We start from the raw sequence: 27,286 nt of genomic DNA, 5'->3' as shown, positions 1-27,286 counted from the left end.
TAGGAGCGGCAAAACGGGAGAGGAGGGCAACCCGCTGGCTGCCGACCCGCGAGGCCCGGGCGACCCGGTCGGCGTTCGGGTGCCCCGCTGGGTGCAGCCAGCTCAGCCGCCCCGGGGGCAGCGGGGGTCTCGGGCGGGCCGGGGGCCAGCCGCTGCCCTGCCTCGCGGACCGAGCCGGAGGAGAGCGTCGAGACGGCCTCGGGGAGGGCGCTGGCGGCGGCGGGGAGCTCTCGGACAGGTTACGGCGCCCCGAGCCCGCCCGCCGCGGGGGGCAGCGGAAGGGGGTAAGTCGCCCCCCTTGCCCTGCCCTGCACCCCGGAGCGAGCGCCGGCGCCGCTGCATCCCGCGGGATGCAGGTCCGGACCCCGTCCCAGCGGGGCAAGGATGAGACCCCAGAGCCCAGCTGGGACCACGTCCCGGTCCTTCCCCGGGGGCTCGTGCATCCCTTGGCCGGCGCGGGGGGCGAGCGGCCGGGCAGGGCCTCGGCGCTCGCCTTCCGCAGGATCGTGGAGAGGGGTTCCCGCAGCCAGCGGGGTGCAGCCCACGAGGTCGAGCAGATGGTGGAAGCCGTGGCGGTACGGTGCCGCCGGGGTCGGAGCATCGGCTATCCCGCACGGAGAGCTGCCGCAGCGCCGGGCTGGGGATGCACCGCAGGCGCGCTCACCTCCTGCCCCTCGCAGGCTGCCAGCAAGGCGGGGGGCTGAGAGCAGCTTCGCGGGGCTGGGAGGCGCTGGGAGCACCCGGGGGACACGCCGGGGCCCGGCCGAGCGGCGACGCGGGAGCACCGTCCCCGCCGGTGGCGGCGGCGGCCCCAGGACATCCCCTCCTTCGGGAGAGAAACTCCCGAAGCGGCTGCGGAGAAGCTGCATCCTGCAGCGCAGCCTTGGCCGGCGGCGCTCGGCGCCCGTCTCGGGGCCGTTTTGCAGGCTCGGCCCCCGCCTCCGCAGCCGTCGCGCAGGGGACGGAAGAGCGGCAGGAGCACCCGGGCTCGGCTGGGGAAGGGCACCGCTTCTCCGCCTTGAGGGCCGGCGGGAAACGGGAGTTTCTATGGCAACTGGAGGGTTTAAAAATGGAAACGCATAAGAGAAAATTTCCTTCGTCTGCCCCCGGGGAAGCTGCGCAGAGTGCTGGCGGCGGAAAAAGCGGCGATTTGTGCAAGGCGGCGGTGTCTGCAAGCGCTCGGGCGGTTTTGAAGAAGTAGCTGGGGTTTGGGGGCTGCGGCGAGCGGAAGGGCCGGTAGCGCCCGGGGGCGCGCTGGCCGCGGGAAGCGGAGGCTTTCCCTCTCCCTTTCCCTTCCTTCCCCCATTGCCTCCTTCTTGCTCTAGTATTGGCACGAGAACGGGGTCGTGCACCGCGACCCGAAGCCGGAGAACCCGCTCGACGCGGCCCTTTCCCCCGGCGCGGCCCTTAGAAGCGGTAGGTTTGCCCAGCGCGCACGGAAAGTTGGCAGCCCGCCGGCGCCGAGCGCCTCCGCGCCGCTCCTCGGGCCGCAGCGGGTGCCGGCAGCTCGGGGCCGCGCTAGGGCTTCCCCGGACGCCCTCCCTTTCGCAGCCGCGTGTCCCTGCCGGGTGACTTCGGGCTCTCCAAGACAGCGGGCGAACACGACACCATGAAAACCGTCTGCGGGACGCCGGCGTGCTGCGGTGAGCGGCCAACGCTGGGGAGAGCTTGCGGCCGCGCAAGGAGCTTCCCGGGGACTGCCCCAGCCCGGGCGCTTCGTTCCCGTGCGCCGCGGGTCGCTGGCACGGCTGTGAGCCGCGCGGCGCTGCCTCCGTCGCTAATCGGTTTTAGCTGGTTTCATCTTTGTCTGCGTAGCGGCACACTGCCGCGTTGTCAGCAAATTATATTTTTATTCAATTTCTGGAGGGCAATTTTCTCCGCGGCAGGTTGCACGAGCACCGCAGCGGGAGGCTCGCTGCGGGGACGGCCGGCAGCGCGGGGCGAAGGGGGACCTGCTCCGGCCCCGGCTGTCGGGCCGGGTGTCCCTCCCGCACCTGCGCTAGCACCCGCGATCCCGGCGGGAACCACCGCGTTCCCGCAGCCGGGAATGCCATCCCCGGGGTGTGTGCGGGGGGAAACGGGGCGTGGGGTCCCTCCGGGCGCTCGCCTGGCCCCCATCCGGGAGGGGGCATTTTGACTGCGAACTGTGCTTTCAGCCCCTGAAATCCTCCGTGGGGGTCCGCACGGCCCTGAAGTGCATATATGGTCCGTGGGCGTCATCACGTACATCCTGTGAGTAACTGCATCCCCTCGTCGCGGTCGGCTTTCCCTGCGGCCTGTCCCAGCAGCGCCCTCGGCCGCGGCGCGGGAACGGGCTGGACGGCCGCGTGTGGGAACGGGGATGAACGGCCGCAGCGCGGGAAGGGGAAGGGCTGGACGGCCACGTGCGGGAACGGGGATGAACGGCCGCAGCGCGGGAAGGGGAAGGGCTGGACGGCCACGGCGCGGGAACGGGGATGAACGGCCGCAGCGCGGGAAGGGGAAGGGCTGGACGGCCACGTGCGGGAACGGGGATGAACGGCCGCAGCGCGGGAAGGGGAAGGGCTGGACGGCCACGTGCGGGAACGGGGATGAACGGCCGCAGCGCGGGAAGGGGAAGGGCTGGACGGCCGCGGCGCAGGAACAGGAACGGGCTGGACGGCCGCGGCGTGGGAATGGGCTGGACGGCCGCGGCGTGGGAACAGGAACGGGCTGGACGGCCGCGGCGTGGGAACGGGCTGGACGGCCGCGCCGTGCTCGCCGCTCCTCTCACCCTGCCGCCTTTGCAGGTTCTGCGGCTTTGAACCCTTCTTCGACCCATGGGGGTGACCACGACGTGTACGGCTGCATCCTCACCTGCGACTATGAGTTCGTGTCCCCGTGGTGGGACGAGGTTTCCCTCAATGCCAAGGCCTTGGTGAGTTTGCCGGCGTTGGGTATCCCAATGCGGACAAGCCCGAAATTTCTCCACCTGCAGATGAAGGGAAGTGGTTCTTTTATACGGAGCATTAAGTGGGAAAGTCGCACAGTCCTGCAGTTCTCCTCTTACTGGTAGCTCCAGCCAGACGGCCGTGTGGGTCTGCAGGGCTTTCCTCCTGAGCTGCACTGCGGAATTAGCAGCATTCGCAAAACAGTTATGAATGAAACATACAGCGTGTCCTTCAGCGCTGTACAGCAAAACCTGTAGTAAAAAAAAGGGATAATTTACAAGAAAAAATAGTTGAGCATCAGAAAATAATTGCAGAGTGACAGCACACGCTGAGGCACTCCTGTGGCAAAATACAAACCATTTAGACTGACGCTTTATTATCTGTACAAATAGCAATCCCAGGCCAAACCCAAATGTTTTTCTGACTCTGGACGTGGTTCATGAAAGCTCCCAGTCCCAGATGCCCCTCGCGAACGCGGATGCCTGTTGAACCCCTGGCAGTGCTGAATCCCACCAAAAAAATGAGAAAGATCTAGGCGTGTGTTTTCAAAGGACCGCACTGCCGGAGGGAGGTGCTCTGCTCTTTAGGTTTACTAATATATAGACAAGGTTTGTCTAATATACATTTGAACCCAGCTGTTCGATCCTATGGAGAGAAAACATGTCAGCGGTTCCTTTAATATCCGGAGATGGGAGACCTCTGTTTAATTTGTCCTCTTGTTACGCTCCAGTTTCATCTGTTCGGTCTTGCTGTGCCTGGGTGAGAGCAGTAAGACCACGACTAACCGGGAACGCTGCCTGTCCTGGCCTCCTCCTTTGCATCCTAAGCTACAATTTACGCCTCAAATTTAATTTAATGAAGAATAACGCAACTATTTCCACAGAGTGCCGTAAGACTTTGTAACGTGCAAAAGGTGCTGTCGTTTCTTGACTGAGGACGATGAGCTTGTACAGATTTTCGTTTGCTTTTTAAGACTAACGAAATTCGTTGACCAACTTCTTGAAAAGAATTGTTTAAGCAATTATTTACCAAGCCACACGATAACCGTTTGCAGACTTCAATACAGAACAAGTAATCAGTGAGGAAAAGCCATATCACACGCTGTGGACTACAGAACGCCCGTGCGTTGGTCCGCGGCTGGACGGGCCACGATCTCAGCTCGTGTAATCCAGCGGGACCCTTGTTCGTTTAAGGCAATGACCGTGATTGACGCCACTTGCAGTTTTGGCCATATGCATAGAACGATGTGTTCCAGGCAAGAAAATCTCCACCGGAAAAGAATGGAACTTGCAAATGAAGCTCGTTTTTCCAGGATGTGGACGTTCAGTAGGTGATAAATGAGGAACTGCAAACAAAAAATTGTTATTAAGGCAAAGGCTGCAATTATAGACACCCAGCTCAGCCTAAACGGGGTTGGTTGGCAGACCTAGAACTGCAAACCGAGAAACAGGGAGGAAAATACAACACAAAGACTTGCAGATTTTTTTTATAGCACAAGTAGGAGTCATAAAGACTATATAAGGGCCGATCAATAACTTACAGAGCTCATTTATATTTAGGGTGCTTGCAAAGCAAAACACAGAGAAGAGATGTGACACGCAAGAGTTTCTTACTTGGAAAAGTATTAGGTCGAGTTCAGAAACATGCTCCGTTTGACATTCATGCGTTAAATGGGGAGATGAATGGTAAGATACCACTTCGGAGAAAGCAAACGTTAACAACATGGGAGAGCAGCGCAGGCGACTGTTTCTGCTACTTGGCGTTTTGCAGGAAGGGCAGTTGTTTTCCCCTCTCTTTTTTTAACAGATAGGGTTGAATCTTACGACGTGCTGAACGCGCTGGTCCTGCAAGTGTTTTCAGGTGACGTTCTCTCTCCTTCAAACTCAGAGAAAGCGTTAATGGGGCCAGAACCTCACCTTTCAGCGTGTGCTTTAATAAACCCGGTCTGGAAAAGACCATTTTATATTGCTTTGACGTTAAATATATATTCAAATGCCTTGCAGGACCAGGCCAGCGCGCTCAGCACGCCCGTCGCCGGTAAAGCAGGGAGCAACGCTTGAAAACGCCAAATGACCTTGGGCGGCCTTCAGACTAGGGCTAGCCCTGCAGGACGAGAGCCAGGGGAAGACGGCGCCGGCGACCAACGAGGGCGCTTCGGCGGCGGAAGGCATCCAAGGGAAAGCGGGGGCCAAAGGAGAAAAAAAAAAAAAAAAAAAAGCAGTTACGTCTCGTACGCTAGGTCCGCAAAGCGCTATTCCACAAGAATCAGCTACGTAGCGGCAGGGAAAAAAAACGCGCTCCTGGGAGTAAATCGGACGGAACGCGCTGCTTTGAGGGGCGTTAGCGGCCCCGGAAGCTGTTCTAATGACTTGCTAGCGCTCCCGTTCCCGCTGGGGCCGGCGCTTGCTGCGGGCCCCCGGTTCCCGGCGCTTCGAAGCCGCGCTGCTACGGCGTTTTCAGGACGGTGCCTCAGCCGTTTCTGCGGGGGAAAGGCGGCCTGGCGGCGCGTCACGCTTGCGTCACGCTTCACGCCCCCGTGACGTCACGCGGGGCCCCGCACAGCCCCTTCTCCCCTTCCCGGCGGCTCCCGACGCGGCGTGACGTCGCCGCAGCCACCCGCCGGCGCTGGCGGCCTCGCTGCGCAGGGCGGCGCTGTGAGGCCACCGCGCCATGACGTCACGGCCTGTGGGGGGGGGAGTGACGCCACTGCTGACCCCTCCCCCTGAGGAAGCTCAGCGAGGAGGAAGCCGCGCACGGGAGGGAAGGGGGCGGGGCTTTCCCTCCTCCCTCCAATAGGAGGCGAGGGCGGGGCGCTGGGCGGGGCGGGCGCTCCGATTGGCTCGCTCCGGGGAGGTGTGTTTCGGCGCGGGGCGGGGGGGAGGGGAAGAGGAGAGAGGGGCTGGTCGGTGGCGTCGGGGCGGAGGCCGCTGATTGGCTGCGCCGTCGCTGGGGGGGGCGGGCGGCGCAGGCGCAGGCGGAGGGCGGGGCCGGCGGGCGTGATATGGAGGGAGGCGGCGGGGCGGCGGCGTCCGCCTCGCGCTCGCGCTCGGTAAACAAGGGGCGGGGCGGCCCCTCCCCCCCCCCGGCCGTGAGGTGACGGGGGGGCGCCCGGGCCCCTCGCTGCGCGGTTGGGGCGGGAAGGGCGGCGGGGCGCCTCCGCCCTTAGGCCGCTGCGCGTTTCCCGGGACCGGTAGGCCTCCGCCGCGGAGTTTCGCGCCTGAAAGCCGCGGTAACGTTTGCTTTTTTTTATTATTTCTTTTAATTTTTTTTTTTTTAATTTTTTTTGGTGTCTCTCTCGTTGGCAGGACCGCCGCACCGGGTGTCAGGGAAGCGTTAGTCTCCGGCTTTGTGAGTACCTGGAGGTTTTTTGCTTCTTAAGGACCCGAAAGACTGAATCGTGCAACTAAGAAACGGGGAAAATTGAGTAACGGACGCACTCAAAGTGTAACGATGAGCCACCGGGGAAGCTGGTGCGGCCTGAGTTGTAGGTTATGACAGCTGGCCTCAGTTGTCAGACTTTGACAATAGTGAACTTTTTTTTTTTTCTTTCCCCCCCTGTTACTTCAGCGGACAAAAGAAACTTGCTTTGCCCTCCTGCAGACCGTGCAGGACTTCAGCAGCGTTGTCTATTTATTTGTGGCTGTGTTTTCTAGACTTACTAGTTCAGTAAGACCTTCTTATGTTGGACTGGTAGAAAAGGCTGCTCTGCCAGAATTTTAATTCTGGAGAACATGGTGAAGGTAACATCGGATCAGTTATGTGTACTGTTTTGCTTTTGAGATAACCATGTGCATCCCATCTCTGTCCTGAATTACTTTAAAAAGAAGACCTTGGCTGAAAATAGACTAAGTTTTGGGTAACTCTTCGATCTTTTGTCTCTTTCTTCAGAGCGCTCTGGGACTTTCCTTTCCTACATGCAACACAGTCATGACAGATCAAGAGTATGTGCTTTGCAAGTGGAAGAAGCGTTTATGGCCAGCAAAGGTAATAGGTGTACAATTGAAGAAAGGTTTTGTGGAGGTAACTTAGCAAAGGAAGAAACAGAATAAGAACAGAAAAAATATGCTTGTGAGAAGAAGCTAATCTATTGATGATTTTATACGTAAACTGCAACAAAGATGCTGATCTACTTAGAGCTACACAGTTGTTGTTAACAACTTTAAATAAGTTACCCAAATGATAGACATTAATTGTTTGGAAGCAACTGCTCTAAGTAAATATGTTTATATTTCTAAACAAGGGTTAGCCTGTAGAGTTGCTGATAATGAAACCAGAAGTTATGGAACGTCGATCCATTATATGCTGTTTGTGTTAAAAACTTTTAAGTCAGATCTATCCTGTGGTCTAACAGACCGGATCAAAGACTTTAAATGCATGTTTTTTCCTTTCTAACGTAGATTTTGTCCAAGACCGGAGCTCCTAGAAAGCCATCCGTTACTAATGCAAAGGAGACATCTTTTAAAGTTGAAATACTTGGCTTGGAGGAACAGTTAAGTATCCTTGTCGTTGTCTCATGTTTGCATTGTTAGATACACAAAAATACTGTAATCCCTGCATCTGAAAATATCTGTGAATTGAGATTGCTGACTTACAAAATGATTAGATGGCTAACCCAAAACCCATTGCCTTTTTAGAACTGAACATAGTATGTCTAGTGGGACATACAGAATATTCTGTTAGCTCAGGCATTATTCATCTTGGATTATTTATTTAGATATAGATATATAGATATAGATACACACATACATACACGCACACGGGTTTTGGAGAAGACATGCCTTAAGTTTTCTTGCCAGAAGGAAGCAACGCTATGCTTTTAATCAAACTGTCATGGCATTAAAATGTTAACCAGCATTACTGTATTTTCAGGATTAGAGTCAACTGTGCAGATACTGAACCACTGAAGGAAGAGCATATACAAAACATTGCCTCTAATTTAGGTGAGGATGTGTCAAAATTTGCTTTTTTTTTTTTAAACATGCACAAAAACAAAGGACCTGATGGATAATATTTATATACCTCACTTATGTATTTTGGGGGGTTTTGCTTTTCTGTTCCTTCCATCAGGTTTGGAAAGAGAGTAGACATTATCAAAGCTATTTGTACTCTTTCCCTTTGTGCATTGGAAGGAATGGAATAGAAAGGTATGAGTGCTTGCATCAAAATAAGAGAAAAATGCATTGGAAGCTTGCACTTTCTGTTTTTCTATATACTTTGCCTTAAAGTATGAAATATGCTTTAAACATGAAGTTCTGTCTGAGGACAAAAACCATACTATGAATAATGATTTGTTATGCCTTAAATAGAAAGAAAGGTTACTGCTTATTCCTTTCCAGCAGATCAGGGGAAGAATTCTAGTGAGGCTGTGGAAGAACTGAAATATCGCCGTGCTCTTAAAATTGCCTTAGATATTTTGAATCAGAATGACTCACCCAGACAAGTACCACCCTCAGAAGAGGAACCAAGTACTCAGTTATCCCAGAAGAACAAGAGAAGATCTCTCTCGTCTACCCCCTTAACTGCTTGTCGATCACTCCTAACTAAAGAAAAGTTAGAGTTTGACGCTCCCAAGAAGAAGAGAGACAAACAAAATAACCCCAACCTGAAAACTGATACCAAAAAACAAAAGTGGAAACACTCTTTCATTTTGGAAGAGGGCACTAAAGCACATGAAGCTGGAACAAAACCTTCAAAACGTAGGACTGGGGACTTGCATAATACATCAAATCCGAAAAGTAAAAATGACAAAATGCCAGAATCGAAATCACTAATAAGGCAGAAAAAAATCAAGCCTGGCCTGCTGCCAAAGTCCCAGACAAAAAATAAATCCTCACTTAAGCCAAAGGAGGAGGAAAGTAAGCAAGGAAGAAAAAGACCAAGAGGTGCAGGATCACCCATATCGTGTATTAATGATTTCCGGGAAGATCAAGTGCATCCTCTTACTGAAGAAAGTAATCCTGTGTCTATTTCCTGCAAGTCTGACACAGTAGTACCTGTCAGAAGAAGGGCAAACACCAAAGGTCAACCTAGGAGGACAGTCCTGGATTCTTCTTGTGAATGTGCCTCGGATAACATGGAGAGCAGCATCAGTAACGAGAGTGAAAGTCTAGCAAAGAAATTAGACAGAAAGAAGTCAGTGAATTTAAAACACAGAGAACAAGAGACCAACGCAACTGCGTCTTCGTGCAGAAAAAGGAAATGCAGGAATTGCCCTGAATCTTCACCTGGGCCTTCAAACCATGGAAATATCTCTGATGGTTTCCTCCCTAAGCTTAAAGAGGAGGAAAACAAGAGTACTTCACACATGCTTAGGAATAATAAAGTAAATGACTTCCAGCTGCCTGACTTTGAGGAAGATGAAGGTGAGCATACCTCTTGGGGAGGAGGAAATTCCATGTCTCTTGATTCCCAAGCATTATTTTTCATCTTCCTGATGAAGAGTTGCAGGTTTTGTTGTGGTTGATGAGGTTCTGAAGTTGGTAGTTTTATGCTAAAATAGTTTATTCTTCTATTTAAGTTTTGAGGAAACAAAAAATGTGATTGCTTTAATAGTGGCTAAAAGACTAAAGCCATATTTAGGTTGTCTGCAGCTGTTTAGTGTTGTGCACCGAAAAATCATAGTTATCGGTGTTTTTTGCCTGTCACTGGATGACTTACTAATTTCATATGGAATTTTGTCTTTGATGCTATCTAGTTAATGTTGCAGGTCAGCATTAAGATGAAATAATGTTATTATAAAGGAACAGGCTGGTACAGAGTCCTGAAGCAAGCCTTTTCTTGTTTGTTTACTTTTGCTGTTGATGCATAAGTATGATCCCAGTCACGGCTTAAGCTGCGGAGCTTCTCCTTTTCTGGCTTATAGCATTTTGTGATGAATTTATTTGTAGATGTCTTGTTTCATTTCTAGCTGTTATCATGAATTTGCTGCTTCCCATCGTAATTTCAGGAACTGTCTACTTTCTGATCCTCTAGGAAGGAGAATTTGTAGTAGCACAACTGAACGGAAGTTGTTAGTCTTTACCTAGGTGAAGAATGTTGAGAGTTTGTATCAGACTGGTGTTACAGTAATTCACGTTTTTTGTAGGCTAACTTTCATGTTTACGTATCTCATGTGGTCTGAAGCTGATCGTTTTAATCATTTATACCTTTGCTTCTAATGGCTGGTGTTTGCTGCTGTTGGCAGGATTGGAATCTTCTGATATGTCTTTGAAGATAAGTTCCTCAGAGAACCTGTCGCTCCTCTCAGCTCTGGTAGATGAGGAAGAGGAAGAAGATGAAGAACTTCCTAGTATTCTATCACATCAAGGTAAGGCATGAGTGTACCTGTTTGAGGTTTACTCACCCGAGATTAGTGTGTGCTTTTAGAGAACATCTGCTTCTGATTTGTTGGTAAGCCGTAGTAACTTCCATTCGTGGAACCTAACCTTTCTAGAAAGTGAATCCAGCTTTGCTCAAACTTGAAATACATGAGTTGGGGTGGGGCAGGTTTGCTTTACTTGAAGTGTGTTGGAGCGAAATCTGTGGAATGCTTCTTGTGTGAAGGGAAGCTGACAAGTTGGGAGTTAATTGTCTTGTCTCATCTTTTTTGGAAAAGAAAAACAATTGCCACTCTTTTAGTCGTAGAGCCACAGTCAATTGAAGAAGGGATTTTGGTCTGGTGCAAATTGCGAAGATATCCGTATTGGCCAGCAGTGGTAAGAACAACTTGCTACTGTCTCAGAAAATGTAAGAGATCTGATAAGGAACAGCTTACCAAGTTTTTGAGTGTCTTCTGCCCTTTCTTGACTCGTATGGATTTGGAAATATTCAACAACTTCAATAGAGCTTTTCCTAACTTCTAACATACTTGTTTCCTAAAGCAGAAACTGAGGCAAAAACAAAGGTAAAGAGGTAAATTGAATGTGCTTTTGTAATGTGTAAAAATAAATGTAGTTGATTCACATACTTTATATTGAAGTGGAGGATTGCTACTTGGGCTTGAAGTATTTTAAATCCTGTACCACTAGAGCTGTTCTGTTCCGTTACTAACTAAAAATGGACAGGTCCATATGGACTAATGAGAACGCTCCATTGGGGTGTTTCTCTAGTTTGCTGTACATGCCAGTTCAAAGTTAATTTTTCATCTTGGTATAACTTATGTACAGGGTGCATTATATAGTATTAATGGAAATACCATTCCTGCTTCCTAAAGTTATTAGGATTCTAGAACGCTAATGAGACTTTATCCCTTCAACAGGTAAAAAAAGTGAAGCGGAAACACAAAAAGGCAAATGTGCTGTTTATAGAAGGGAATACAAATGACAAGACAAAAGGGTAAATATGGATTTTGGTTCGGTTCTGAATCTTGGGTGTCTATTGGGCAGCCTTCTATACTTTCCTCCTAGTACAGAGTGATTGCAACATGAGTTAAAACTAATGTTGGTCTCAAAGCAGGGAACCAGTTAAGGCTAGCATTTGCAGGTATGAGCCGCTTGCTTTATCGTGCTGCGGATGGAAACAGGCTGGCATTCATGCTAACAATTAACTGGCCTCGTTTGTGTGAGGAATAACAAAAGGGCTGGATACTTGTTTGAATGTGTGGTGGCCAGACTTTCTAAAAAGATAGTATTTCAGAAAATATAGACTTGCCCTTGCTTTTGTCTTAAAACCAAGTGCTTCTCATGCTATAAAAATTCCTGAGTTTTAGCTGGTCATGAAAGCTAAAACTACTAGAAACTCCATTGTTGAATTGCTTGTGAAACCTAATTTTCAGAGAGAGATGGAATTGGAGAGAATAGAGGCAGTTAAGTTGTACGTCTGTGTTTATTCACTAACTGTATTTCTTTGTTGAATCAAGTTTTTCAGTATCTCTTAGGAATCTAAAGCACTTTGATTGTGAAGAAAAGCAGGACTTAATAGTAAGTATTACCAGTAAGATATGCATACAAGTATATACAAATGTGGAGGGGGGAGATGTTCATATAATATACAACTTTCACTACCAGAGGAGTGTATTATAGCTAACACTTGTCAACTGGTTAATGTCCTAGACCAAAAATGTCAGTAGGTTACTTTTTTTTTTTTTTAAAAAAAAAAAGGCAAATGACTCTTGTGTTGTAGGACCGAGCCAAAGAAGCTTACTGTCGAGAAATTGAGTGGTGTATTCAATTGATTTCTGACTATCGGATTAGAGTAGGTAAGTACATGAGTTGGACAACCTCATCCATTCTGATATAGATCAGAAAAAAGATGGTAACATTAAGGCTATCGACTTTGTTTCAAAGACTTAGTTAAACTGATAAATAACCCTGTTTTGGGCTTTTTAGGTTGTCATTCTTTTACGGGATCCTTCTTGGAATATTTTGCTGATGATATCAGTAAGTGAATTCGTGGTGAGGTTATCTTTTGTGTTCTCCTTTTAGTAGATAAACTGAGCTCTAATGTTGATGAATGTGTCGAGTTACATATTGGACCCAGTGAGTGGATACTGTTCAAGTTACTACATGGCATAATTATAGCATAGGATTTTCATTCCACAACAAAAACCATATGGAGGAAGCGATGTAAATATTGATTGTTAAAGATGAAATGCTGGATTAAATCAAGTAATTGGTCACTTCAGGTTGTAGTGAGCTCATTTCAGAGCTCCTATCATAATTTCAACTCTCAATTGCTTTTTTTAAGGCAAAACGATTTTTTCCTTCCTCCTCCGTAGTGGAAGGAGGAAAAATGACCTCTCCCCCTATCAAGAAAGCCCCTTATCTTACATGTATGTAAAAATGTGTGATTGTGGCTTTCCTTTCAGGCTATCCAGTTAGAAAGGAAGGTATTCAAGGTTTAGTCCAAATGACCTTTCCAAATGTAGCAGAGGAAGAGCTTGAAGAATCTTCATCAGAAACTTCACCTAGCAAGCCCTCCAAGAAACTGCTTCCTGACAGAACAAGGGCTGCTAGGGATAAAGCTAATGAAAAGATAGTGGAGTTTATAGTGAAGACTAAGGGGGCGGAAGAGCATCTTTTGGCTATTTTGAAAAGCAGAAAACAATCCCGGTGGCTGAAAGAATTCCTGAATTCAAGTCAGTATGTGACCTGCGTTGAAACTTATTTAGAAGATGAAGAACAACTGGACCTTGTGGTAAACTACTTGAAGGAAGTATATCATGAAATAGACACTGGAAATCTGCATCGAATAAATGGAGATGGAATAAAGTTTATTTCAGATGTCCTTTTGCCTGAAGTAAGTAAATAACACTAGTGTGTTGTGATTCTCATTTACTGACTTGTTATGTTCTCCAGGAATTGAGTGATGTTTGAGCAGGACAAGTGTATTGAGGCCTACCCACCAGTTTGAGGCATGGACCCTTAAGCTCAAGGGTCTGACACTGTGCTTAATCTCTATATATGTCTTGAGCAGAGAGCATTAAAATATCAGTGCTGAAGGCTTTTAAACCATGTGTATATGTTGGTAATCAGAGAACAAATATGTTGGAGGTGAGGGAAGCCCCAATATTAGTAACTACCAGCTTCCTGCTGGTACTGCATATCTTGATTTTAATAAAATAGCAGTTATATGTGAGAACACATGCACCAGTATAATTCTAAATATTGATTTTAAGCTTCTCCTTTCTGCGCTAATGGCTTAAGGTAGTGTGGTGTTTTAAAGAGAGTGTGATTGCTTTTCAGTATATCTTGATTGTTGCTTCTAAAACTTACAAGTTTTTCTGTTGCTTCTATAGTTTTTTCCTTTGGCAAGTGATCTCGGTGGGGTTTTGGGGTTCTTGTTTGTTTTTTAGTTATACTTTTGCAGACTTACTGTCTTTGTTAGGACCTATTAGAACACTAGTATCTTCCGTAGGAACAAAATTATTATTAAGAGTATCTCAATCTAGTTGTTAAAATGTTCTCCTAAGTATGTTAAAGGGCAAGTTTATGCTTTGTGTTGGAGAGCTTTAAATGCATGATGAGCAGTTTCATCCAGGTTTTTTTAGTGGTTGAAGATCTTACTCCAAAAATGTACTCACCTGCTGAGACCATTTCAAATCATTGTGGTTATAGTTTAGTCTTTGTTCACTAGTATCAATGAACTAAAAGTCCTTTTGTAGGCCATCATTTATGCGATATCTGCTGTGGATGACATAGATTACAAGAAGGCAGAAGAGAAATACATAAAAGGACCATCTGTGAGCAAAAGGTACCTTATTTTTAGTGTTTTCTCTGAATTGTTACTTCCCAGTTTGCTGTTCATAAGGCAAAATATGAGTATGAGAGAAGGAGGTGCACTTGGATGTCAGTATCCTCCCTTCCTCTGTGAGACCTACTTTCTCTTTCTAAATAACGAAATGATTAAACATGAGGAAGATTCTTGCTGAGTTATACCAACACATTACACCCTTTTAACGTAGTAGGGTTATTTTTATTGCAGAACTCTAATGTGTCTCTTTTTCAGGGAGAGAGAAATATTTGATGAAGAAATTCTAGAAAGGAAAAAGTGGAAGACTGAACTAGCATCTGAAGACAGCAAATAAATAGTGGTAGGGACTTTCTCTAGTCTATAGTGGCACTGAATGTATATAATGGAGAAGTGGTTACCTGTACAAAATGTGTAATTTCTACTTTTTTAAAGTCAGTATGTAAATAGTCTTCAAAAGATGTAACAAATCATTATAATGCTGTATTACCTGAAGATACAATTGTATCTTCAGTCCTCGCTCTAAATTCTGCGTAATGGAGCTGCATATTACTCTCCTCCGTCTTGCCATACTGAACTCCCTGTAAAAGACAATGTATAAATATGTAATAATGCTATTACAAGTGTATTGCAAGCCAGTTATCTTCATCCACTCCATGTGCTTGAAATGGAATTCACAGGAGAACAGCAAAGGTTTTTGCAAAGCTGCTTGATGGAACTCTTGTATTAAGTTTTGTATTAATTATTGTGGCCAAATATCTCTGACAAACGAAGGTCAAGTGTCCTCAGAACAACATGTACTGGTAAATTATGTAGCCACATATTGCTTTAACTGTACTGCTACTGAATATACCATCTAGAAATCTTTCCAAAGGGTTGACTATTATTCCATCTGTGTTCAAAAATGAGAAATAAAACTGATACCTGGTGATGAAACTGAAATCGCAAAGGCTTTGGGGGTGTTTTTGTTTTGTGTTTTGTTTTGTTTTTTTTTGGTAGGACTACTGTGAAGTTCAGTAGAGAAAGAATCCAATGCATACTTCAAACAAAAAGCTTCGTCTTTCCACTTAAAAATTAAACCATTTTGAATGCTGCTTTAAAAACATCATGTTTAATTCCATGATTTTAGGAGCTCTTTTGATTTATTCTGTCTTTTATTTTCATCTGATTTGATCATGCATTGTTCCCTGCCCCAAGCTTTTGCTAAAAGTATAGCATATTGCAGATAATTACTTCTGGCAGATCTGCAGCACAACTGGTAACTATTTAATGGAAACGAGCCAATGATTAGTATTTGCCTAGACTACAGTCAAGATCTGATCTGTTTGCTTGCCCAACAGGAATGTGATTTGATTTACAAGTAGTAATAGTGAAGATTTAGTGAGAAATTAAGTGTGAAACTTGCAGAATCAATAAACTGTTTTATATTCATTATCTTGGATATAATACTAATTAAATATTGTTTACATTCTTAATTACACTGTAGTGTATATTGAGTCTCAATACTCACTTGGACTTCTTATTCACACAAAACAGTGTCATTCATGTGTACTTAAATGATAAGAATATATTCTTATTTCTTTTAGTTTTCACTGATATTTGTGGTAGGGGGTAGTACATTTCCTGCCACAGTATAACATTTCTGATCACGAGTTTGATTTTAACTGTGGAGACATGAATGACACTTCAAGATGGACATTTCTTGGGCCACGTGTTGCCATTTCAAAGTGTATAAAGCCTTCTGCCCATAAAAATGAACCCTACTCTAGGTATTATTCCTGCTAGTAATGGTGATTAAAGACATATCTTAAGGGTCCTTCTCCTTTAAAACATGATTATCTGTACACTTTTCACAGTTACCATAATACTTATGGTACTATTAAAAAAAATCTGATATCAGTATTAAGATATTCTCTTTCCAAACTATTGCACAGAAATGTAACCTCCAACTCCTGCTGCCGCCTTTATCTAAATATTTGCTTTTCATACCTTTCTCCTAATACTATCTTAGTTTTTATTTTAAAAATAAAAACTTGTCTGTTGAATCAAATTGTACTATTTCACCAAGGAGCGACTAAGAGCACACTTTAACCTATTTACATTTTTAAAAGCCCTTTTGGTTTTCGAATCAGGGTATTATCAAGCATAAGTACTGTAAGTAATTATCGGTATGTCAAGACCAAATTCAGCATTGTGATGTACAATTTCTAGTGCTATGGTGCTGTATGTAACTGATTTTCTAAATCAATTAAAACTGGCACATGAACGATTTTGTGAACTCTCCAAGGTTTAGTATTCATTATTTCAAATACTGATTTTGATCTGTGACCTTAATTGCACAATATGTGTCTTGCACCTGAGTTTTGAATCGCCTGAAGGTTGGGTTTAGTTTGTATGTCAGATACAACTGTAGCATCATGTATTTAAACAGTATCGAAGATCCATGTTATTAAAGAAAGGGTGATTTGATTTGCAGGTAGTAAAAGTAGAGACTTAGTGAGAAATTAAGGAGAAAGCAGACTTACTGTTTCCTGTGGTTGTGCTTTATTTAAAACAGGTATTCAAATGCATCATCCCTGTTGAGAACAAGCTACTGATTAAGGTTGTGTCTTTTGAGTAGATGTAGACTCCTTTAACTGAACTGCATACCTGTAACAGTGTTATATCAGCAGCTGTGTGTGCTGCCGCCTGCTTGTGTCTGTTTCTAGGCTATTAAAACAACCTGGAGCAAGATTCGAGGAGTGTATGATGCATTTATCTAAACCTGAAGCTCTTGAGCCTTAGCAGCTGGGAGCTAACAGAAGCATGACTTTTTGCTGCCTCTTTCGAGCACGGTAGTCTAAAACAGTGCATTGTATTGCTCTTTCCTAGGGCTGTTGCTAGCCCTTTTTAGAGGAAATAATGTTCTCTACAGGAGCATTTGGGAGCCATTTTAACTATTCTATAAAGCTTTTTTTCGTTTTAGTTGAATCGGGTAAGAACTTGTGGAAGCATGCGCCGTGCGCTTGGGGCTGCACCGGTCTGAAAGCAAGAAGTGCCGGTTTCCGGGTCGAAGACCAAGGGCCCTGAATAAAGCTTAAAAAAAAAAACCGCTCACAGCATCTCCGAGAGCTTCGATTCCGCCTCCGCTGCTGCAACCGTGGGAGAACGAGCGCGCGGAGGGGGGTGGGGGAAGAAAAGACGCCTCTGCCGAAACCCGGGATCGAACCAGGGACCTTTAGATCTTCAGTCTAACGCTCTCCCAACTGAGCTATTTCGGCCGCTCGGGCGGGGGCTCCTGCCCCTTTCAGCTGAGCGTTGGGCGTGGCGCAGCGGGGCCGCACCGGCCCCGAGCGCGGCGGCGGCGGCGGAGGCCGGAGCGCGGGGCCGGGCGGCGCGGCCAGCGCGGTCTCTGTGGCGCAATCGGTTAGCGCGTTCGGCTGTTAACCGAAAGGTTGGTGGTTCGAGCCCACCCAGGGACGGTCCCGCTGGTCTTTTTTTTTTTGGTCTTTTTTTTCCGCGGGGTGAACAGGGCTCCGAGCGCTGCCCGGGCTCTCCCGCCTCGCCCGGGCGATGCCGCCCTGCTTTTGCCGCGGCTCCGGAGCGGTGCGGAGGAGCGGCGGCCCCCACCGCGGGGGCGGAACCCGCCGCGCCGGGCCCGCGTTGCCCGCCGGCGCGAGCAGGCGGCGCACCGGCCGCGCCCGGACCGCTGAGCGGGCGCACCGCCGCCTAGAGGTTGCCTGAAGGGCTGCGAGCAACATGGCGGCGCTGGGCTGTGAGTGGCGGCGGGGCCGGGATGGCGGCGGGGGGGGGAGACAGAGCCCGGGCCGGGGCTCCCGGGGCCGCAGCCGGGGCGGAGGAGGAGGAGGAGGAGGGGAAGCCTCCCCCCGCGCGACGGCGCTGAGCCGCCCTGCGCTCTCGTTGCAGGTCTCCGCCGTGCCCGGCGCGGGATGCTGGCCGTGCGGTGAGGCCGGGCTGAAGGCCGCTCTGCGCGCTCCGAGCCGGGCTGGCGGCGCGGGACCGCCGCTCTCCAGCCCCCCGCGCTGCCCCGCTGCTCTCCCCCTCCTTCGCGCACCCTGCCCTTCCCCGTCCCCCTCCGCCCTGGGGAAACGTTCAGCCCGCTACGGTTTAGCGCGCCAGCGTTTGCCCCGGGAGGAGGGGGCCGGGCGGTGGCAGGGAGAGCGTGGGCAGGAGGGGGCTTTGCCCCCGGGTGCAGTGGCGTTTCGTTTCTCCTAGGCCCGCTGCGGGGACGCCTGTTCGCGCTCAGCTCCTCCGTCAGGTGCCGGCGGCTGACCGCGCTGACAGGTAATGCCAGCACCTCGAGGCAAGTTCTTCAGCTGCTCCCCGCGGTGCGAGATTCCCGGGCGGTGCAGGGCAGAAGCGTTCGGTTTGCCGCTGCTCTTTCTGCCGTATGCGTGCAAGTCTTCTCCTGACTTCGCTTCTTAAAAATCAGGGGTTAACTGGCGGGCTGTTGTCAGTCCGTGAACCCACCAGGCACCCTCTGTGGGTGCGGTGAAAAGGGCCTCTGCCTCAGCAGCGGATTACGCGGGTACCCCCGCAGTGGGGAGAAAGCCCTGTTGTAAACACCGTCTGCGGTAGTAGCAGAGGGCGTTAGATTGTTCACAAGCAACGTCCGGCAGATTCTTTACCGGATCGTAGCCCTTGAGGCTCGTGCGTTGTATTCTATAGCCACGCTTAATAATTGCAGACTGATAATACTGTAAATACTGTTTGTTTTCAGCCCTGCCCAAGTCCAGAAAAAAAGCTCAGCTGTTGTCCAGAAAAAATCCTATGTCCCTACTAGCAGAGGCGAGTATATTGTCACCAAACTCGATGACCTCATCAACTGGGCACGAAGAGTAAGTCACTGAAACGGTCTTGATCACGAAGAAGAAATGGTATCCAGTGTTCGAGGTGCTTGTGGGAATTGGATATGTGCCTCCTCCTCCTAAGGATAAAAATAGGTTCAAAATTCTTTGAGCTCTGCGGGGAAATAGCCAGAGTTTCTTGACCAGAGGTTGACGTTTGAGTGTACTAGATCACAGCGAGAGAGAAATGCTTAATTTGATAATGGCGCAAAGCGGTGCATGCTGCCTCTCTGCACAGAGTTGTCCTTTGGTAGTAAGCAAATGTCGCTTCTTAGTTTTACGTAGTCCTTGTCCTAAGTAGGTGCTCTGGAGGGTCAAGAGGAAAGTAATGCTTTGGCTGAGCTGAGTTTTGTCTTCTCCTGTCACTGCCGTCCTTGTACGGTGCTTCTGAGGTGGCTGTGTTTTAGTATCGGCAGAAGTAAAGAAGAAAGCCTGTGGTTTTGTGTGTGCTCAGCATCTCCGAGGCCGCAGACACGCAGAACTCTTTACACGCTTATCTCCTGTTAGGATCAGCTCCCTGAAGGCATGGTTTTTACTCTCCCGTTTAATGGTAAACGCCGTTTTTATTTATGGTGCTTTGATTAAACAGACCTTAAAACTTGTCTCTCTCGTTTTGTTTCCTTTCCTGTCTGATCAAAGCTGAAAGCAATTTGTTCTGTGAGTTACCTGCACAGGGTCTCAGCTCCCACTTTGAGCGTTCTTACCCGTAACCCAGGTCTCTCCTGCTCCAGAGCTCCTTGTGGCCGATGACATTTGGCTTGGCATGCTGCGCGGTGGAGATGATGCACATGGCAGCTCCTCGCTACGATATGGACCGCTTTGGGGTAGTGTTTCGAGCTAGTCCCCGGCAAGCTGATGTCATGATCGTGGCTGGCACCCTGACAAACAAAATGGCTCCAGCTCTTCGGAAGGTATGGGTTGGGGTGGATGCTTCGAGCGCGGCTGCACAGACTGGATGCAAAGCGGTCTGAAATGTCTGTTCTGCAGGTCTATGACCAGATGCCTGAACCTCGCTATGTGGTCTCCATGGGAAGGTACGTGCCAGGACATCCCTATTGCCTTATGCTCTGTGGGAGAAAACTGGTGTCTCCACTGGAGAGGGGAGATGGAGGGAGGGGGAACCCATTTCTCATTTGTATTTCCAACCCCTTAAATTGTATAAAGAGGCCTTGTTAAAGTAAGGCGTAAAGATTCTCCCTTGATTAGGGTGAGGTGGAGACAAGAATAATGTCTGACACATCAGTGCTTTTCTTTGGACTGTAAATTCTTCCCAGTGAAAGATTCTGGGTTTTTTATAGCTGTCAGAGCCTAGACAATCCAATATTCCCAGAATCTCAGGATTTGCATTCAGGCTAAAGCTTTCAAACTGTTTCTGCTGTGAAGCATAAAATCTGAGCTCCGTGGTGCTCCAGCTCTTTGACGCCGTGGTGTTTGCATAGTGGAACTGACATCTTATTCATCTCATGGTGCCATTGGGGCACAGGACAGCTGTTTCACCAGGGCCTGGAGGGGACGTGCCCAATTCTAGAAACGCTTTGTGCAGATGTGGCGAAAGAACTGTCATTGCAGTGGGGAGGAAGGACCTTCTGAATTTGTGCCTCTTAAGAGGCATGCAAATGGTTCAGTTTGGTTTGATTCAGCTTGAAATGTAACTGTGAGTCTAGAATCTGCCTTCCAGCCAGGTGTTGTTAAGAGGATGCAGCTCTGCATTCAGGTTGAATGGCTACGAACTAAATTTTGATACTCAATCCATCTGTTACTGTAACGTCTCTGTCAGGTGGCTTCTTTTCTCACAGCATCTTGGATGTCAGGTTAATGGTTCCTTTGGTTCTTGCTAATCTTTCACCTTGGGCTGCTGAGCTGCATTTAAATGCACTGAAACGTCTGTCTGTCTGTCTCATACAGCTGTGCCAACGGCGGAGGTTACTACCACTACTCCTACTCTGTGGTGAGGGGATGCGACCGCATTGTCCCGGTGGACATCTACGTGCCAGGTATGAAGGATGACTTCTGGGTGCCAGGACACTAACTCAGAGCAGAACTGGAGAGAAGTTAACTTTGCATATTTGGACTGCGGCAGAGGGAGAACGTGAGCTACTTGTCCGTGTCCCTGTGCAGGTGTGGATTTAGGGTGCAAGAGCTCCTAAGCAGAACCTCCTGGTACAGTATGAGTTTACAGATGGATTTGGTCCTGCTTGGAGTAGTATCCTTTTCATTTCAAACTGTGTTGCTTAAATTGCAGCTGTTTCAGTAAGTTCTGCCCGAGGTTTCTGGTAAGCAAGTGAAGTTCTTTTAGTGATATCGGTAGCTGATAACTGTTGCATATAGTGTAGAGCTATAGTTCAGTCAGCTAGTGAGACTTTTTCCTGCTTCATGCAGGACACTATCTTGCTTTAAAACAAAACATTTCTATGTTTTATAAAGACCTTTTCAAAAAACACTGTCACTTCATGTCTTTAGAGTTGTAGCGCTTATGAACTCTGCAGCCGTGACATACAGGAAACCGGAGAGAGATCACAGTCTACTTTGGGTTAAAATCTATAACTTGTCAGTTCTGCTTCTGGTGACTACGATTCAGTACAGCTGGCAGCCTTACAGGCTTCCTTTTTTTCTTTTTTTCCTCTTAGGTTGCCCACCTACTGCTGAAGCTTTGCTGTATGGAATCCTGCAACTTCAGAAGAAAATTAAGCGGGAGAAGAAGATTCAGATCTGGTACAGGAAATAGCAACTTATTTATGACCTGCTCAGAGACTGTCGACATGGGGCACCTGCTTGCAGTCTTACGCACAATAAATCTATATTCTTCACAAGCCTTCCAATAAAACTCTGTCTGGTTAAGATGCTCCTCTGTCTTCAATGTATTGCTCTTATCTGAAGAAATGTGTTAACTTATTTTAAAACTGAGTTATGAAAAGTAGGAGTTGAATTGGATAGCATTCAGTGTGTTACTTTCTGGTCTGAAAAGCCTGTGAAGGAAGGAGAGAAGGGAAAGACTTGCTCTTTGGCAAATAAAATGTTAATGTTTAAAAATCAGAATGTGACCAATCAAAATAAATGCTATAGAACTCCATAGTACAGTAGGAATAAATCACTACCAAAGCTTGACATGGGCTGTATATGTCACAGAAGACTGGGGTATGGTACTCCACACAGCCCAGGACAAGGAACAGTTGCTGCAAAATCACATGTGCACTTCTGAAAGACAGAAATAAACAGCACTGAAATAGCAGTTGTGTATTTCATTCCATTTTAATAGCGTTTTTATCTCTTCTGGGTACAGAGGGGAAACATCATTTATATACTATTAGACTGCAAGAAGGTCATAAGAATCAGAAATTGTTAATGGGCATTAGCCAAAACTTTCAGGAAACTTCAGGTGGGAGTTGTTCCGGGAACACTGGACTCCAACAGCAGCGTCTCATACCGCCCCCTTCTTCCTCTCCCTGTTCCTCCTGCCTGGTTTAGATTATTTGGCTTTTGTATGGAAAAGCCAACCCTCAGTTTTTAAAAAAGATCTGTTTTTTGTAGGAAATCAATAGTCCTTGATGAGCTACCCTCTGCAATTGCAGTTTAATTGATGTAGAGGGAGACTAGCACAAAGCCTGAGGGCTGTGCCAGGTCTGCGTGCAGCCAGGCACTCTCAGGAACTTGCCTTTGGGACAGGCCTCTTCCCAAACGGTGTGATCTTCATCCAGGGAGCCCAGAAGGTCCCTGTGACAAAGGGGGACCTGCAGCGGCCCTGGGGCTCCCACGGTGGAGCAGGGAGTCCCGGGTGCCGCAGCGCTGCCCGATTTGTTGGAGTCCTTTTGTTTAGGAGGTCCCCTGAAGACTGGGCGCTTCAGCCCCACGCCTCCAGCGGTCTTCCCACCCCTAGATAAATCAGTTTGAATCTTCTCTCATTAGCATCGAGGGAGATAAGAGCTTTTTCTTCTCCGTGCAGTGTAAATGACCAACTTCCGTCTGCTCCTGCTCACAGTTTGCTTCTCCAGGTTTCGGGCAGGGTGAGGGCCCTCAGTGTTTAACGATGGTGGGCGTGATCATCTTGTGGAAGGAGTAGTACCTGCAGTCCTTGGGGGGGACCAGGTCCATGACCGCCGTGCTTATGTTCTCCCTCTTGAACCCGGCTTCAAGCAGGTGGGGGACCTGGGTCTCCTGCGGGAGGGAGAAGGGAGGCGGAGAGGAGCAATGAGCACCAGCCGCGGGACCTCGCCGCCGCCACCGCGTGCGCCGGCCGGACCCCGGCCCTCACCTCGAACATCTTCTCGATGTCGCTGTACTTGGTCTTCAGCAGCTCGCCCCAGGAGGTGAGGTTGCAGTAGGTGAGGACGCCGCCGGGCCGCAGCAGGCGGAAGGCATGGTCCTGCCGGGAGGACCGTGGGGGCCTCGCTCGGCGCCGGCCCGGCCGCTCCCTCGCCCCCAAACCGCTGCCCGCCCGCCGGCCGGCCGGGACCGCGAGGACCGGCAGCGCCGCCGATGCCCTCGTTGCAAAACGTCACGGCGACCAAAGTCTCCGCTTGTCTTTGGTCCCCGAGCTCGGAAAGTTTTCGATCCTCTCTTTTTTTTTTTTCCCCCCCTTCCACCCGCTGGGAGCCCCCAGCCCTCCCTCGCTGCCGCGGGTCGGGGCCGCCCCGCTGCCGCCCTTTACCTTGATGAAGGCGAACTGGTGCGTGTGCCAGGTCTCGGCGGAGAGCGGGTAGGTGTCGTAGAGGATGCCTGCGCGGGAGCGGCCGCCGTCAGCGCGCGAGGTCCCGCGGCTGCTTTTCGCCCTCGGGGACGGGGACGGGGCGCCCGGCGCCCACGGGGGGCTTCACCCCCGGCCCAGGTGGGGAGGCTCCGCGCGGCCCCTCGTCCCCTCCCCGCCACCGCCGGCCTCACCGCTGAAATGTCCGTCCGGCAGCGTCGGCGCCACCTCTTCCCACATGCCCTTCAGGGCCACGACCTGCGGCGGGAGGGGACGCGGCGAGGGGACACTGAGGTGAGGGGATGTGGCGAGGCGAGGGGACACGATGAGGGGACATGGCAAGGCAAGGGGCCGCAGTGAGGGGACATGGTGAAGGGAGGGGACATGACAAGGCAAGGGGACATGGCAAAAGGGGACACGGCAAGGGGCTGTGGCGAGGGGACATGGCAAGGTGAGGGGACACGGTGAGGGGACGTGGCGAGGGGACGTGGTGAGGGGCCGCGGTGAGGGGACGTGGTGAGGGGACATGGTGAGGGGACACGGTGAGGGGACATGGTGAGGGGCTGCGGTGAGGGGACGTGGCGAGGGGACACGGTGAGGGGACACGGTGAGGGGACATGGTGAGGGGACATGGTGAGGGGACATGGTGAGGCGAGGGGCTGCGGTGAGGGACATGGTGAGGGGACACGGTGAGAGGACACAGTGAGGGGCCGCGGTGAGGGGACACGGTGAGGGGACACGGTGAGGGGACGTGGCGAGGCGAGGGGCTGCGGTGAGGGGACACGGTGAGGGGACGTGGTGAGGGGCCGCAGTGAGGGGCCACGGTGAGGGGACATGGTGAGGGGACATGGTGAGGGGACGTGGTGAGGGGCCACGGTGAGGGGCTGCAGTGAGGGGACACGGTGAGGGGCCGCGGTGAGGGGACATGGTGAGGGGACATGGTGAGGGGACATGGTGAGGGGACGTGGTGAGGGGCCACGGTGAGGGGCTGCAGTGAGGGGACACGGTGAGGGGCCGCGGTGAGGGGACATGGTGAGGGGACGTGGTGAGAGGACACGGTGAGGGGACACGGTGAGGGGACGTGGCGAGGCGAGGGGCTGCGGTGAGGGGACACGGTGAGGGGACGTGGTGAGGGGCCGCGGTGAGGGGCCACGGTGAGGGGACATGGTGAGGGGACGTGGTGAGAGGACGTGGTGAGGCGAGGGGCTGCGGTGAGGGACATGGTGAGGGGACACGGTGAGAGGACACAGTGAGGGGCCGCGGTGAGGGGACACGGTGAGGGGACACGGTGAGAGGACGTGGTGAGGCGAGGGGCTGCGGTGAGGGACATGGTGAGGGGACACAGTGAGGGGACGCGGTGAGGGGACACGGTGAGGGGACGTGGTGAGGCAAGGGGCTGCGGTGAGGGGCCGCGGTGAGGGGACACGGTGAGGGGACGTGGTGAGGGGACGTGGTGAGGGGACATGGCGAGGCAAGGGGCTGCGGTGAGGGACATGGTGAGGGGACACGGTGAGGGGACACAGTGAGGGGCCGCGGTGAGGGGACACGGTGAGGGGACGTGGCGAGGCGAGGGGCTGTGGTGAGGGGCCGTGGTGAGGGGACACAGTGAGGGGACACAGTGAGGGGCCGCGGTGAGGGGCCACGGTGAGAGGACGTGGTGAGGCAAGGGGCTGCGGTGAGGGGCCGCGGTGAGGGGACGTGGTGAGGGGCTGCGGTGAGGGGCCGCAGTGAGGGGACATGGTGAGGGGACGTGGTGAGGGGACATGGCGAGGCAAGGGGCTGCGGTGAGGGACATGGTGAGGGGACACGGTGAGAGGACACAGTGAGGGGCCGCGGTGAGGGGACACGGTGAGGGGACGTGGCGAGGCGAGGGGCTGTGGTGAGGGGCCGCGGTGAGGGGACACAGTGAGGGGCCACGGTGAGGGGCCGCGGTGACGCGAGGGGCAGCAGCGAGGGGCCATGGTGAGGGGACACGGCGAGGCAAGCAGACACGGCGAGGGGCCACGGCGAGGTGAGGGGCTGCGGTGAGGGGACATGGTGAGGTGAGGGGATACAGTGAGGGGACATGGCAAGGTGAGGGGCCACGGTGAGGGGACACAGCGAGGGGACACGGCGAGGTGAGGGAATACGGTGAGGGGATGCAGTGAGGGGACGCAGCAAGGGGACATGGCGAGGGGCTGTGGCAGAGGGGACGCAGCGAGGGGACATGGCGAGGGGACACGGCGAGGGGCCGCGGCGGAGGGCGGGGGGCCGGGTGGTGCGGGCGGCGTACCCGGTGGGGCTGGGCGCCGGCCCAGCGCTGCAGCCGCTGGAACACGCCCTCGTTGCACTCCACGATCCAGTGCTCGGCGATGTCCAGCTCCTCCAGCTTGGAGGCGGCGATGGCCATGCCGAAGCCTACCTCCAGCACGCGGCCGCCTGCCGCGCGAGGCCGCACGTGGGGCCGCGTCCCCGCCGCCCTCGCCAGAGCCCCAATTCGGACCTCCCCCCCCCCCGCTTCCCTCCCCACCCCCGTCACCAACCACCACCCTTGGGCGCGCTCCCACATTTCAGGAGATACATAGGGCACATGCCACTGCTGCAACGAGTGTGTGAGTGCTCAGGCCCCCCCCCCACACACACACGCAGCGCGGGGGCAGCGCGGGTTTTGCTGCCGCTGCCCGCCGCGGTTCACCTTTGGAGGCGGCGGCGGCCGCCAGCGCGTGCATGTAGGGGGTCTCCCAGCGCTCCATCACCGGCTTGCCCAGGATCTCCAGGCGGGCGTCCGGCGCGTCGTAGCTGGCCGCCGCCGCCGTCCAGGCCGCCGTGCAGTCCTCGCCCTCGGCGAAGAGCGGAGCGGCGGCTGCCGGGGAGCTCATGGCCGGGCTTGTGCCTCCACGGGGGGAAAGTCCAAGGGGCGCCGCGGTGCTGGGACAGGGAGAAGGAGATTCCCTCCTCCCCGCCGCTTTATATAGCCCGGCCAGGGAAAAACGCTGAGTGTGCAACCGCGCAGGGGCCCCGTTGGGGGGGGGGGGACGAGATCCCGTTTCGGCCGCGCTGGGAGGGGGCAGGGGACGGGGACATTCCCTGCGGACACGCACGTCCAGCTCCTGCCTTGGGGCCTGGGCTGAGCATGGCACCGCGCACCGGGCTGCGCGCGGCAGGGCAGGAGCACGGGGGCCCTGCGTGCCGCAAGGCGCTCCCTGGCAGCGTGCGCGGAGCTGTGCAAGGGCTGGGCAAGCAGGCGCAATGCTGCGCACGGCTGGAACGGCGTGCATGGTGCTGCATGTGGTGCTGTGCCCGGCCAGGATGCATGCACAGGACTGTGCACGGCCAGAACACACGCACGGTGCTGTGCAAGGTGCTGTGCATGGCCAGGATAGCTTTCCCGGTGCTGTGCACAGCTGGGAGAGCATGCAAGGGCTGTGCATGGCGAGAACACACGCATGGTGCTGTGCGTGGCCAAGAGAGCATGCACGGGGCTGTGCACGGCCAGAACACACGCACGGTGCTGTGCAAGGTGCTGTGCATGGCTAGGACAGCTTGCGTGGTGCTGTGCACCGCCAGGAGAGCGCCCATGGGGCTGTGCCCGGTGCTGTGCACGGCCAGGACACATGCACGGCGCTGTGCACGGCGCTGCGCGCGGCCGGGGCGGGCAGGCCGGGGCGGGCGCGCGGGCAAGGCGGGCGGTAGGACCGAGGGGG

The 27,286-nt window shown here is 51.6% G+C and overlaps 3 protein-coding genes and 2 non-coding genes across 16 annotated transcripts; 3 read left to right on the top strand and 2 right to left on the bottom strand.

Annotated features, from left to right (window-relative positions):
• The first annotated feature begins 857 nt into the window (after positions 1-857).
• PWWP3A (PWWP domain containing 3A, DNA repair factor) lies at positions 858-16,808 on the top strand. Of its 12 annotated transcripts, XM_068919651.1 has the most exons (17): positions 858-1,416; positions 2,157-2,232; positions 2,769-2,896; positions 6,215-6,257; positions 6,798-6,893; positions 7,307-7,398; positions 7,779-7,849; positions 8,249-9,271; positions 10,093-10,215; positions 10,527-10,603; positions 11,146-11,222; positions 11,746-11,806; positions 12,009-12,084; positions 12,215-12,265; positions 12,694-13,124; positions 13,990-14,078; positions 14,334-16,808. In XM_068919651.1, exons 3-17 carry the CDS (start codon positions 2,799-2,801, stop codon positions 14,410-14,412), a joined length of 2,487 nt encoding a protein of 828 aa, XP_068775752.1. In that variant the 5' UTR covers positions 858-1,416; positions 2,157-2,232; positions 2,769-2,798; the 3' UTR covers positions 14,413-16,808. The 12 variants fall into 12 exon arrangements, with proteins under 12 accessions (XP_068775752.1, XP_068775751.1, XP_068775760.1 ...); XM_068919650.1 differs by lacking the exon at positions 858-1,416 and having other exon boundaries at positions 8,246-9,271; XM_068919659.1 differs by lacking the exons at positions 858-1,416; positions 2,157-2,232; positions 2,769-2,896 and adding an exon at positions 5,871-5,958 and having other exon boundaries at positions 6,215-6,393.
• A 454-nt stretch (positions 16,809-17,262) lies between these two features.
• Positions 17,263-17,335, bottom strand: TRNAF-GAA (transfer RNA phenylalanine (anticodon GAA)). Its single transcript has one exon. It is a non-coding gene; the product is annotated as a tRNA-Phe (tRNA).
• A 127-nt stretch (positions 17,336-17,462) lies between these two features.
• On the top strand, positions 17,463-17,536 carry TRNAN-GUU (transfer RNA asparagine (anticodon GUU)). The gene has a single exon. It is a non-coding gene; the product is annotated as a tRNA-Asn (tRNA).
• A 187-nt stretch (positions 17,537-17,723) lies between these two features.
• NDUFS7 (NADH:ubiquinone oxidoreductase core subunit S7) lies at positions 17,724-21,760 on the top strand. The gene is made up of 8 exons (XM_068919669.1): positions 17,724-17,829; positions 17,982-18,018; positions 18,291-18,359; positions 18,796-18,913; positions 19,654-19,833; positions 19,910-19,956; positions 20,828-20,916; positions 21,550-21,760. The coding sequence occupies exons 1-8, from the start codon at positions 17,814-17,816 to the stop codon at positions 21,645-21,647; spliced, it is 654 nt and encodes a 217-aa protein (XP_068775770.1). The 5' UTR covers positions 17,724-17,813; the 3' UTR covers positions 21,648-21,760.
• A 392-nt stretch (positions 21,761-22,152) lies between these two features.
• Positions 22,153-26,790, bottom strand: GAMT (guanidinoacetate N-methyltransferase). The gene is made up of 6 exons (XM_068919662.1): positions 26,278-26,790; positions 25,876-26,021; positions 23,798-23,861; positions 23,568-23,635; positions 23,172-23,282; positions 22,153-23,074 (listed from the first exon to the last, which is right to left on the bottom strand). Exons 1-6 carry the CDS (start codon positions 26,459-26,461, stop codon positions 22,934-22,936), a joined length of 714 nt encoding a protein of 237 aa, XP_068775763.1. The 5' UTR covers positions 26,462-26,790; the 3' UTR covers positions 22,153-22,933.
• Positions 26,791-27,286: the final 496 nt, after the last annotated feature.

This window comes from Struthio camelus, chromosome 26 (genome assembly GCF_040807025.1).
Source record: "Struthio camelus isolate bStrCam1 chromosome 26, bStrCam1.hap1, whole genome shotgun sequence".
In the NCBI taxonomy this organism is placed as follows: Eukaryota; Metazoa; Chordata; class Aves; order Struthioniformes; family Struthionidae; genus Struthio; species Struthio camelus.
Note: the sequence above shows the minus strand (reverse complement) of the source record. Positions and strands in the feature narration are given on the sequence as shown.